Raw genomic sequence first — 12,210 nt, forward strand, 5'->3', positions numbered from 1 at the left:
ATGTCCTTTGGACTCGACAAATTCAATATTCTTCATCTGAAACGTGGCAAGGTAGAAGAGGGAGGATCAGTCAGTTTACTTGGGGGAGGAGTTATTGACTATCTTGTGGAAGGTCAGTCCTGTACGTACTTAGTGATGCAGGTTACCGAAAAACTCCAGAATGCCCATATCAAGGAAACACCTTGGGCAGAGTACATATGTACTCTTAGAAAATCGGGAGCTCTGAGCTGAACGCTCGCATTAAAATAAAAGTCACAAATACTTATACGGTGCCTGTCCTTTCATCTTATTTTGGTGTTGTTGATTGGATGAAACAAGAAATTCTGGGTATTGATCATGACGCCCTCACACAAAGAATCATGCAATTGCAGTTGTGTAAAAGTGAAATCTTATTTGTTGACAATACATAGCGTCACAGAGGTATATCGACAAACACTTGAGTCACTTGTGAAGCCCCAGTAAAATTGGCGTGGACTATGACTTTTGGAAATGGTTAAACTTGAGGAACATGCAGTGATCAAGTAATTACAGAAGAGGTCTTCAAAACCAAAAAGACACCAATGAGGATGTTAATACAAATGAATCCACCTTTTGACGACGATCAACCTGCAAATGACTGAATGTAATATTGCTGGCCCAATAGGCATATCTCAAGAGAGAGTACATTCGATTATCACAGAAACTTTGGCAAAGAACAAAATATCAGCAAAATCACAAACGCACCAGGTAAAACATGTCTCACAGTAATCTAGCTCTGATTGTAACTGATCCAGAAAGTTGTTTTTTTGCAATGACTTTTGAATGTGGATGAAAATTTCCATTCTGAGTCAAACAACAATCAAAACAGTGGAAGCACTTGGCACCACCAACAAAGAATGCCACATCGGGGTGGACTATCTTCCAAAAGGGCAAACGATAAACGGAGCATTTTGTGCTGTACTTTTTAGGTAATTGCGGGATAGAATTAAAACTACAAGAAGTGAGAAGATGGGAAAGGTGTAATCTTCCATCAGGACAATGTACCAGTTCACAAATCAGTCATCACCATGGAACAATGCATGAGTGTGGCTCTGAACACCTTCAGCACCAATCTAATTCTCAAGGGTCCCGTTCCACAAAACGATCTTAGTGCTATGATTGTCATAAACCTGTGATAAAATCTGGGAGTTACGATCATCTTGGCGCAAAGATCGCTTTGTGGAACGGGGCCCAGATCTGGCTCCTTCTACATTCAAACTGTTCCCAAGCAAGAAGCAAGCACCAGCCAGAACCCATTTCAACTTTTAGGGCAGCCAAAATAGGGACTTCTATGAAATTAGGATAACACACCTACAGCATCGTTGGCAAAAGTATAATAATATCAATGTCGAAAGGGATTGTGTTGTAAAATAAATAAGTTTAATGTCTTTAGGTCAAGCCGTTTTATGAAAGGCTTATTTCATTCAGTAAGATTATTCTCCCTAGAATCTTGAAGGTACTTTTAGGACAGGTCAGTGAAGGTCAGTTACTTTGTGACAGACAGGTACGAATCCATGCAAGGTTGGCAGATCATTGCCCCAAAGATACTCCCCTTGTTTCGAAACAGAGTTCAGGTTTGATGTTAAGTATTATACGCAGATATTGTCAAAAACTAGTCGTTTTATTTCTGATGGTCATGTAATCAAGGCTAAATATCAGCCACAAACCTCACCTCATGACTGTCAAGTCCCAAACTATATTCATTAACACTGAGTACTGTAATCTTTTGAACAGTTCATGGTTTCACAGGGTGACAATCCTGAAATTCAAGTACTCTGGACAAGGAGTTTCTTCTTATGATCCTGCCAGGGTACATGTTCATTTCAACTACCAAGATGCTGTTTTGAACGTGGAGTGATTTCAAGATTTGGCCCACGGTAATCCCCTGGGTGGTCGCTTGGGATAAGATTTCAGCTCATTTCTTCTGGTCTATTTTACGTCAGGAGGTGTGTCACAGTTTTGTAAGGCTGGTCATGCATGTGTGATGGGAAAACCTAATCAGAAAATTCACCCTGCCCATAAGTAGTAAACATGTATGTGATAACCTCTATGTATTCAGTGTCGATGAAAGGATATAATAACGTCTATGTGATCTCCAACTCTGGAACTTTTTTTATTTGTTGTTAAGAATCGCCCACAGCAATGATCCAGCTATATGACATCGGCAAATAAATCAGTTTGGACCAGACAAATTAAACAACGACCCATGCAATCGTCAGCGTCACTGAGCCTGACAATCCAAATTATTATATTCGCCCCGTAAGACAAGCATAGGTTGGCATTTGATAACCCTGAACATCCATACTCTCAACTGTGTTACAACATTCAGTAACTGGTAATATTTTGATAATATTTCTATTCACAGGAAACATGAGTGATACATCCTCGACAAGCACTGTTCAATTCCTAATGGGGACCGATGACATGAGCAGTGAGGACATCATCGACAGGTTTTCTCAACACAGTAATCAATATGAACAGGTTGGTTTCAGCTGATGAATGTGAAGCATTAATGTCAATTAATGTCTTCTATGCAAACCTAAACGTGTATGCTGTATGTGTATCAGTAAATTGTGTTCTAATCTTGTACAAACTGTCCCAATATTTCAGATCTGTCCACCATCACGAAAGGTCACTATCATGTTTGTTACTAGCATTTAGAATTTTATTTAAATTATCAACGTGTACAGTGTTCAATGCATTGTGTAAGGATAATGCTTATCCACGTCGAAGTTTTAATACCAGGGCTTCTATGTTTCATAAAGGCTATGTTGGGGGCTGGCTACAGAGGTCCAACAGAGATTGCCCGGACCATTAAAGAATTGTTTTCACGCAACGGAAATGACGTATATATTCTGGATGTGGCTGCCGGAACAGGACTTTGTGCAGATACGGTTGGTGGATATAGACGAAGAGATTATTTATCAATGTTGCTCATATATCTGAGCCTCTGATATACTGAGTCAAATTAAAAACTTCACATTTTGAAAAGTAATCCCATATATGATATACAACGGACAAATGTATCAGAGAAGGTAATTTTTAATCATTAATGTCCAAAGAAGGATTTTAATTAACGGTGGTAACCATAATTTGTTCCAAGCACCTACAGTATTCGGTAATAACATCAACAGTTTAAATCATAAGTCCCAAGCACGAGAATCTGATGGCACACAAGATCAGTAGCGTGTATGCCCACCATGTGCGTTGACAACTGCCACACAACGCCTCCGCATGGACCTTGTGAACACATGATTGGGAAGACGACGCCATTGTTGCTGCAAAATGGTGCCAAGATCTTGCAAATTCTGTGGTTGGTTCTGGAGAGAGCGCAGACTTCTGCCAAGAGCATCCCAGACGTGTTCGATGGGATTGAGGTCGGGAGACCTTGACGGCCAGTCCATGACGTTGACTCCCACGTTCTGAAGGAAATTCCTTGTCAAAATTGCCGTGTGGGGTCTGGCATTGTCGTGTTGGAAGATCAAAACGGGTGCATGTGCTGCCATAAAAGGCAGAAGTTCTGGTGCCAGAACCTAGTCGCGGTAAGCAGCAGCGTTGAGGTTGCCACGGATGACAAGAAGCCTGGAACGTGCATTGCCACAGAAAGCACCCCACACCGTGACACTTCCGCCTCGAAATCTGTCAGCTTCTTGTACACAACACTGGGCGTAACGTTCATGACGGCGCCTCCACACCCTCGCCCTACCATCAGCAAATCGAAGATTAAATCGGGAGGTTCATCACTGAAGATGACTTGATTTCAATTCCTCTGAGTCCATCGCTGTGGCCACAATTGACGTTGACGTCTGTGTAATTGAGTCAGAATCGGCCCTCAGCTACGGACGTTCCCTTCTGCGACATGCCGATGGCACGTTCACGTTGCCCATTTGAAAGGCACGGCATGACAAATGGCCGTAAAGACTTTTGTTTTCTTGTGTTTTTCTTTTTTTGTTAATGCTAATAAGTATGGCTGAAAACACGTGCGGTATTATGGCCACATGACCGGTTGCACGTGAAAAACCACTTTTGCCACAATAGTGCTGTGCACATGATTTTGATCGATTCACCTGCACAAAAACGGGTGTTATCTGAAGACAATACGTGGTAATTACTGTTTAAATACACAATAAGGGCCCACAATGATAACTGGTCAAAATGTTAAAATTTAAGGATTGTGAAGTTTTTAATTCGGTTCAGTATATTTGGAGGTTATCTCTTGTTGCTGGCACTTCTCTTTTTTCATTAACTTTTGGATATCCGGGTGCAACCATTTCAGTAAGATGTATCATTTCGCACCTGGTCCAGAAAAACGAGATGTTTGTACTATGTTGGTAGTATACTGAAAAAACATCTGCAACTAACAGCACATGTACCACATTCTGAACACAAAATCGTCGTGTGGTGGCCATAAAATAAATGTGCCCAACATGGCTTCTGCAGCAACCATCTTGAAAATCGAACCCCTGAAACAAATTTATGTGTCGGCATTATTGATCAAGTGGTTTCTGAGACGCTTACAGAGCCGAGAGTGCATGTTGAGAGAACTAGGAGCATCGACAAAAAGCAAAGATCAAAAGAAAGATTGAATCATACTTGTTGAGTCTAACTACCTTCTACACAGGTTGTAAAAGTTGTAAATAGATAAGAATAACCACATATGCTCTTAAATATGTCCTACATTTTGGCTTTCGATGTTCACCTATTGAAACGCTGAAGTGTATACAGATATCCACAATTCATAAGTAGAGAAAACTGTAATGATCATGATATATACATACATATACGCACCTTTCATCAAGTCCATAGATTTGATTTGCTGCTCAATTTCGTCGTGCACATTATCATTATTTGTCGATTTTCTTTTTGATCCAGTTCTATTTCCAATATGATTCACAGCTTTACTCTCATGGATTTTTTAAAATCGACGCCCTTGAACCATCAACTCGAATGCTCGATCAGGCAAGGAAGAAGGGTATATATAGTCGGTACATCGTTGACAGTTTAGGAGAAAATGCCCTGGACATAGCAAATGGTAGGTTGTCTCTTCTTGACAACGAGATAATGGGAAATATGTTGTTTTTAGGGCTCCAAGCCGAAAGGCTATATAGCCCCATTGCTATTATTATTTTTATTATTATTATTATTATTATTATTATTATTATTATTATTATATTATTATTATTTATTTATTTTTATTTTATTTTTTTTATTTTTTTATTGTCGGACAACTTGGTACTTTGGGATGCAAGCGTGACATTTCGAAAGCGAGGTCCGCATATTTGACATGTTTTTCTTGAATCTTGTCAATCACATTAGTGGCAAAAGGGACAGAAAATTCAATGATACGATTTGGATTTATCAAAAAGGACAAGATCAGGTTTGTTGGCCTGGTTACGTCTGAGGTTGTAAAGGGGCCTATTCCAAAGAATTTTGTATTTATCATTTTCCATAACGCACTCTACATATTCCGGGTCGTACCATGGATGGACCTGTGTGTCAAAACAACAAGCATCGCGAAGACGGTAATAAACTGGTCGAGCTACACCATCATGTCGCTTAAGATATTGTGTTTGTGTCTAAGCAGGGCATCCACTGACAATGTGTTGGACAGTCTCATTAAATTCATAGCATAATCTTTATTTCATATTCATACTTTGATGCAAAATCACACATTGACGGTTTCGAGTAGGACGTGTCTGGTCCTGAGGAGCAAACAGAAAGCCTTCTGTTTCACTTTTCAGACCAGCCGACTTCCTCCAAGCGAATGACTCTGCGGGGTTGCTGATCTTCTCAACACACTGCACATAAAATCGATGCAGTTGAGATAGCTTCTCCTTGAAAAACTGAGTCTATACCGATTTGATTTGGCACTTCGCTTGGTTGAAACTCATTTCTGTACCGTCGAGCAGTACAGAACCATCAACAAATTTAACACTGACATTGGCTCGTTTACAAAAAATGTGGAATACCTTGTTATCATCATGAGTCTTGACATTCTTCACAAGAGAATCATCAGACAAATAAATATGTGCAAAAGTGCATAAAACAAGTCTATCATGAGAATATAAATATTATTACCATTACCATTATTATTAATTATTCCGCCGATTGTTGTACTAATTAAAGATAATCACAAGATCGATTTTGTTCAAATTTTGTATGTGTATGTTGACGGTTGAGTACTAGATTCCGCCAAATCCTAAGGCGGTAGGCCCAATGACCAAGGGCAGATAACTAAAAAAGAGTATTTTTTTAAATATATTCTGCTCTATCGCTGCCCAACCGCTTGTCCGCTTGTTCTTTGACTTATTGGTTTCCAGGTTTTCACAGAGTGTTTTTTTGGTGCAAAATTTTACTCCAAAGATGATATCCTGTAAGGTCCTTCACAGAAAGTATTGAAAGTTTGCATGCCGTGCCATAATCATACACCTAATTTTCTTTTCTTGATTAAAAGTAACACCGCTTTACCGTTATATTTGATTTCAGTTAGTACCCTGTTTTGATTACAAATACCGAAGGAAGCGTCTCTTCAATACGATTAACACGCCATTCACGAGCTTTCCGGAGACTCAAGAGCAAGACCCAGTCTAGTCGCAAATTTCTTCGGCATCATTTATTCCACCCTAAAAGATCAGGGTGAGAATTGGTCTTCAGCATCCCATGCTTGTGGTAAGAGGCGACTAACGGGATCGGTTGACCAGGCTCGCTGATTTGGTTGATGCATGTCTTCATTTCCCAACTGCCAATTGCTACGGTACCTTACTCTTGCCGGCTTTGGTGTAAGCAAACCATTTGGTGATTCGAACAATCACGAGGACTCAAATGACTTGAAAAGAGCCTGGGATACCCCGACACATTCCAATTTCGTAGCGGTGATGTCTTGCAAGCGATGACTAACTGTTGACGGCGTTGGTACAAGAAAACGATTTGCGGATTCAAACATGGACGAGGTCTGAAATGGGTTTAGAATACACTGGGACGTTCCGGTACAAGCCAATTTCGTAGCTATGCCTTACTCTTGACGACGTTGGCACAAGCCAAAGCTTTGAGGATAATAAAAATATGAAATCGTTGATACAGTGTGATGATAAAATGGTTGGTTACTTTCCTTGTAATATAGGTGTTAGACAGGGAGAAAACCTATCCCTTCTACTATTCTTAAATTTCATATATGACGTGGAAACTTTCATCTTTCATCTTGGTGTGGAGGAGTTAATCTCAACTACGATGCCCAAGACGATAACTACGATGAAGATAAAGACCTACTTGCACGGATCAAATTTTATTGTACGCAGATGATGCTGTATTATTTGATGAATCGCAAGAAGGTTTACAGAAAGCCTTAGACACTTTCAATGAATATTGTGAAGCGTGGAAATTACTTTTAATTATAAATAAAACAAAAATTGTAATTTTCGGTGGTGGCCCCTAAAAACATTTGAAACTTAAATTTCATTATTCTGATAAAACCCTAGATATTGTCGACACTTAATACGTATTTAGGAATTGTACTTCACAGGAATAGGAAACTAGTATCAAGTCTTCAGTCCCTTTGTGATAGTGCATCGAAAGCAATGTTTTGTCTGATAACAAATTCAAGAAACTTAAATTTATTCCTGGACTGTGCATTAGCAGCTTTTGGTACGATGGTATTACCAATATTAACTAATGGTTCAGGAATCTGGGGCTTTGAAAATTTAGAAATTATAGAAAGAATACACCTCAAATTCCTCGGACTTATCACAGGATTAAGAAATTTAACTCCTCTTTATATGATCTATGACGAATTAGGTAGGCTACCATTAAGAATAATAATTTGTAAACGAATGATATCTTTCTGGCACAAATTAACATATCACAGCTGTTATATCAATATTTGTCACTTAATAGGAACAAGACTACTGCATCAACAAATCCCTGGATTAGATGTGTTATGGATGTATTAGACAGTATTGGATTATCTCATGTATTTAGCAATCCGTCAATTTGCACAACAAAGTGGCTAGTGTCAGAAGTAGATCAAATACTTAAAGATCATTCAGAAATGGAGAAGTGACGTTAATTCTAGTTCTAAAGGATTATATCATAAACATTTAAAGGATGCCGCGGTTCTCGATAAATATCTTCTATTTCCAAAACGAATATCAATTCCAATACTACGATTTCGAACCTGTAATCATAATTTACCTAATGAGACTGGCCGATGGAAAAATATTCCAAATGAAAATAGAACCTATAAATTACGTAATTCTCCGTCTATTGCTACTGAATTTCACTTCTCATTCCGATGTAATTTATTTAAAAGAGAGAGGCAAACATTTCTATCATTATTTTATACTGAATGGCCAAATATCATAAAATTTGTAAAACTCTGATCAACAACAAACACACAGGATCTAAAGAAATTATCGAGATTTATTGTAAAAATGTCCATTAGTATTTAAAATGCTAGATTATCACGTGGTATTATTAACTGCCATCTTGTCTGCTATTTGTACATATACATAGTTATTTATTGTAATATGATCTTGTACCACCTTTTGTGTTTTTTGAGAATTGAAAATAAACTGATAATATATAAATATAAACTGAGCTAGTGGTATTGTAACTGTCGTTTTTTGTGTTGTCTACGACCCCACCATAGTGAAAGCACCGCTTCTCGACGGCTCAGTTGCCCGACTATGTTCAAATTTTGTATTCGTTTGTAGATAGTTCCACAAAAATTCAAAGGACGTTCGTGCGTTTTTGCGTACGTTTGTGCTTGCGTATGGAGCCCGCTATTACTGCTTGAAGATATATTTCATTTTGGACATCCACTGGACATCGCGCATGGTAGATGGCAGTGAATTCGCCGTGAACTCAGAACCACCTAGACGAACAAATGTAGGACTACGTCGTGAGGCTCATATATAGATATAGCTGGCATATCTTTCAAATATCTCTTTTCTGCACCCATTTCCTTGTCTTCTTGTCTTGTAAATCATGGTATAGCGCCATAAAATGTGTCACTTAAATGGATGTTGTCTTGTAGGTGTAGTCAAAATATGGTTGAGAGCCCTCTTGACTTCTCTATTAGTTAATTATTTTAGAAATGTATGCATTATCTTAGCCGTTGCTTTAGATTTAAATCCATTAATTTGCACGTACTCTTCACACATGTTGATAAAACATCCATTTTCTCATCATGAGCTGACTCTATGACATGTCAGGACGCACGAAAATATACATGGTAATGTCTAGTGCAAATATGGAGATTTGAATGGTCTCAAAGCACCGCAATGTAAATGGTTAAAACATAAGGATTAATACTCTATTGTAGAGAAACTTAAAGGGTTAGATTGGGTAATTATACGTAAAATGTTTCAGATACGTATGATGCTGTGACCATGGCGGCGTTCAGCACAGTGATTTTGAGAAAGCTGCCGTTAAGTGCATTTGAGGAACTTATTCGCATTGTCAAACCAGGAAAGTACATCATCCCCTTGAGTCACGTTACAGGCTATCAATCTATTAGTCAACTGATCCCGGAGATTCCAGTAAATTAATAGGACCTCAACGATCAGGATTGTCATAAATGTCTTCTTTTTGGACATTGATAACGGCCACGTTTAGCTTCGTTTGTTCTTTTACTACGCAGCATTCCAGGTATGGGGTCACTACTAGGCTCTTTTGGACCAAAGGCCCAACATTGTTTAACCTCCAAAGCAAATAAAGCTGTTATGTCTATATATTCCTTTCACCAAAATATTGGGGTATTTCTATTGATGATCTCTTTGGGCTATTTCCTGCAATTATTCTTCCAATTCTTTGATATGGATCTGATGTGTTGGGAACATCTTACTGCAAATTATCAAGCCTGAACAGGTCAAACCTGTGAAATAAGCAACGAGTTCCGACATTCCGTAACTGGAGATCCATGCTCATCCATGATCTATTACCTGACCTCTGTTTTCCTTTCAGGTGGTTACATTATAAATAATGCTCCATACAACCTGTTCCCTGCTGACGGGGATGTCAAAGCAGCGCTTTTCAGAGAAAATATGAAGACCCTGGAATCTCAAGGGAAATGGGAGCATGTGGAACTTAGACGATTCCCTCATGCTGTCTTTAGAGAGGGTGGGGCTATTTCAGTTCACAGGGTTCTTTAATGAAAACACTTTGCCCTTAAATGTCAATGATTTGTAACTTATATTATATTCAAGAAGTTTCATGAATCATATAAACAGACATGTATACTCAGAACCCAAAGCAAACAACATCTCATGTTGCAACTTCCGATCTCGTTGATATAAAAATGTGATTTATCTGCACCCGAGAGACACACTGTGTAGAATATACTACGCCTTATTTGGTAAGGACAAAAATAGCCATCTTTAGTCAAACGTTTATATGGTATACAATTGGATTCGATCAGTGAACAGAGAATGTTCATAGTCACGAGATCAACTGTTCAGAACATGTCTTCCTGTGCTAAGAAGAACATGCATGCTTTTAATGTACAACATGGACTGTTGTGTGTTAAATGTCCCCATCAAAATTAAACATGGCAACAAACGTCCGTCTGTTCTTTGAGTGACACGGAATGCACCATGCACCATGCTTTTCTTTTGGAATTGCTTGAAAAGTATTTGTCTCGAGCAGAATTTTTGGAAAGTTGGAAAAAAACTTGTAAAACTTGGCTACACTGAAGGGGTGTGTTCCGAATTTAATACAGCGTCAGCATTACGTCAAATATGATAGGCGGTTATATCAGTACTGCTACGTCATTGCACAATGAACAATGAACACTTGAACAATGATTCATCGTCGCCTGAAAACCAGGCTGGTGTAATTATATCGCTACAGTTAAAAGTGGCTGGTGAAGTATAATGGAAATGCAGGTAAAATAGGTCTATTTGTTCAGTAGTGATTCAGAATTTATTTACAAATTAGGCATCATGTGACACTGAGCTGTCATGTCATGTAGCACAGCAAGCACACAATCAAAGCGACTGTCAGCATAACCACTTTCCTACTGTCTCTCTCGCGTTTGGTTGCACGGTTTAATCCACACGTTCTTCACCAGACTATAACAAAGGATCGACAGTAAGCTTAACTTATCTATCATCTCAAGTTCCTCCCATCGATCAGTTTCAGATTCTAATCCTAATCCAGATATTCCCTAGGGTGAGAAACATTATGCTGTCCGACTTTCATAAATGTACTTTGATGTTTTCTAGTTGGCATTATCATTATCATCGCCTTGACACTCCACAGATTTTGCTGAAACTTGTTGCGGTTTGGTTGATTGGTTGGTTTGTTGTTTAACGCCGCACTCAGCAATATTCCAGCTATATGATGGCGGTCTGTAAATAATCGAGTCTGAACCAGACAATCCAGTGACTAATATCATGAGCATCGATCCACGCAATCGGGATCGATGACATGCATCAACCAAGTCAGCGAGCCTGACCACCCGATCCTTTTAGTCGCCTTTTACGACAAGCATGGTCGCCCTTTGCGGCAAGCATTGGTTGCTGAAGACCTATTCTACCCCGGAATCTTTAGAGTCGCAAGAGGTATGAGTGGTCAATGGGAGGCCGGATGACGTCATTCATGGAGAGTTCAAGATTATTGCACTTACATAACGATGTCCATTCATGTGTTTGTCTGCGCATTATGTACCACTGAGAATATGTTAAATTATGTATCGATTCCATTATAAAATGGTGGATTTTAGGGTGTGAGGAACAGATTACTGCATTTGTGCCTGTATACAATGTATCTTTAAATTTCTTGTTTCAAAACGTATGTCTTCATGGAAACAGATGACATCAAAAAGGTCGCAAATTAAGCCATTGTGATGCAATTTAAGTGCAGTGATATCTCATTGGAGAGATTTCTTGATCTCAACCAAGTGAAATCTCCTGTGTAAGCCAGTTTGGGATTATAAAATATCCTTCTCACAAATTGTTCTGAGTATATCAGGGGAGATATCTCTATTAACCACGAATTCTGTATTAGCATATGCCATAATATCATATACATTTACATGATGACATGCATGGGCCAATGACCTTTGTGTGGAAAACAAATTATTTAGTAACAATGATCAATTACTTGCAAAGTTCAGATGAATTGACATTGCAAGTAATTGATACACTTCCTCTTTTCAAATTAACACTGAACAATACATTTTTGTTAGATCAAAAT

General features: G+C 38.7%; 1 protein-coding gene across 1 annotated transcript; it reads left to right on the forward strand.

Annotated features, from left to right (window-relative positions):
- LOC139475457 (methyltransferase-like protein 27) lies at positions 1-10,166 on the forward strand. Its single transcript, XM_071258665.1, has 6 exons — positions 1-112; positions 2,384-2,499; positions 2,784-2,912; positions 4,915-5,050; positions 9,385-9,504; positions 9,979-10,166. The coding sequence occupies exons 1-6, from the start codon at positions 1-3 to the stop codon at positions 10,164-10,166; spliced, it is 801 nt and encodes a 266-aa protein (XP_071114766.1).
- Positions 10,167-12,210: the final 2,044 nt, after the last annotated feature.

Source organism: Haliotis cracherodii, unplaced genomic scaffold (genome assembly GCF_022045235.1).
Source record: "Haliotis cracherodii isolate W230 unplaced genomic scaffold, xgHalCrac1.p SCAF_3, whole genome shotgun sequence".
Taxonomy (NCBI): domain Eukaryota; kingdom Metazoa; phylum Mollusca; class Gastropoda; order Lepetellida; family Haliotidae; genus Haliotis; species Haliotis cracherodii.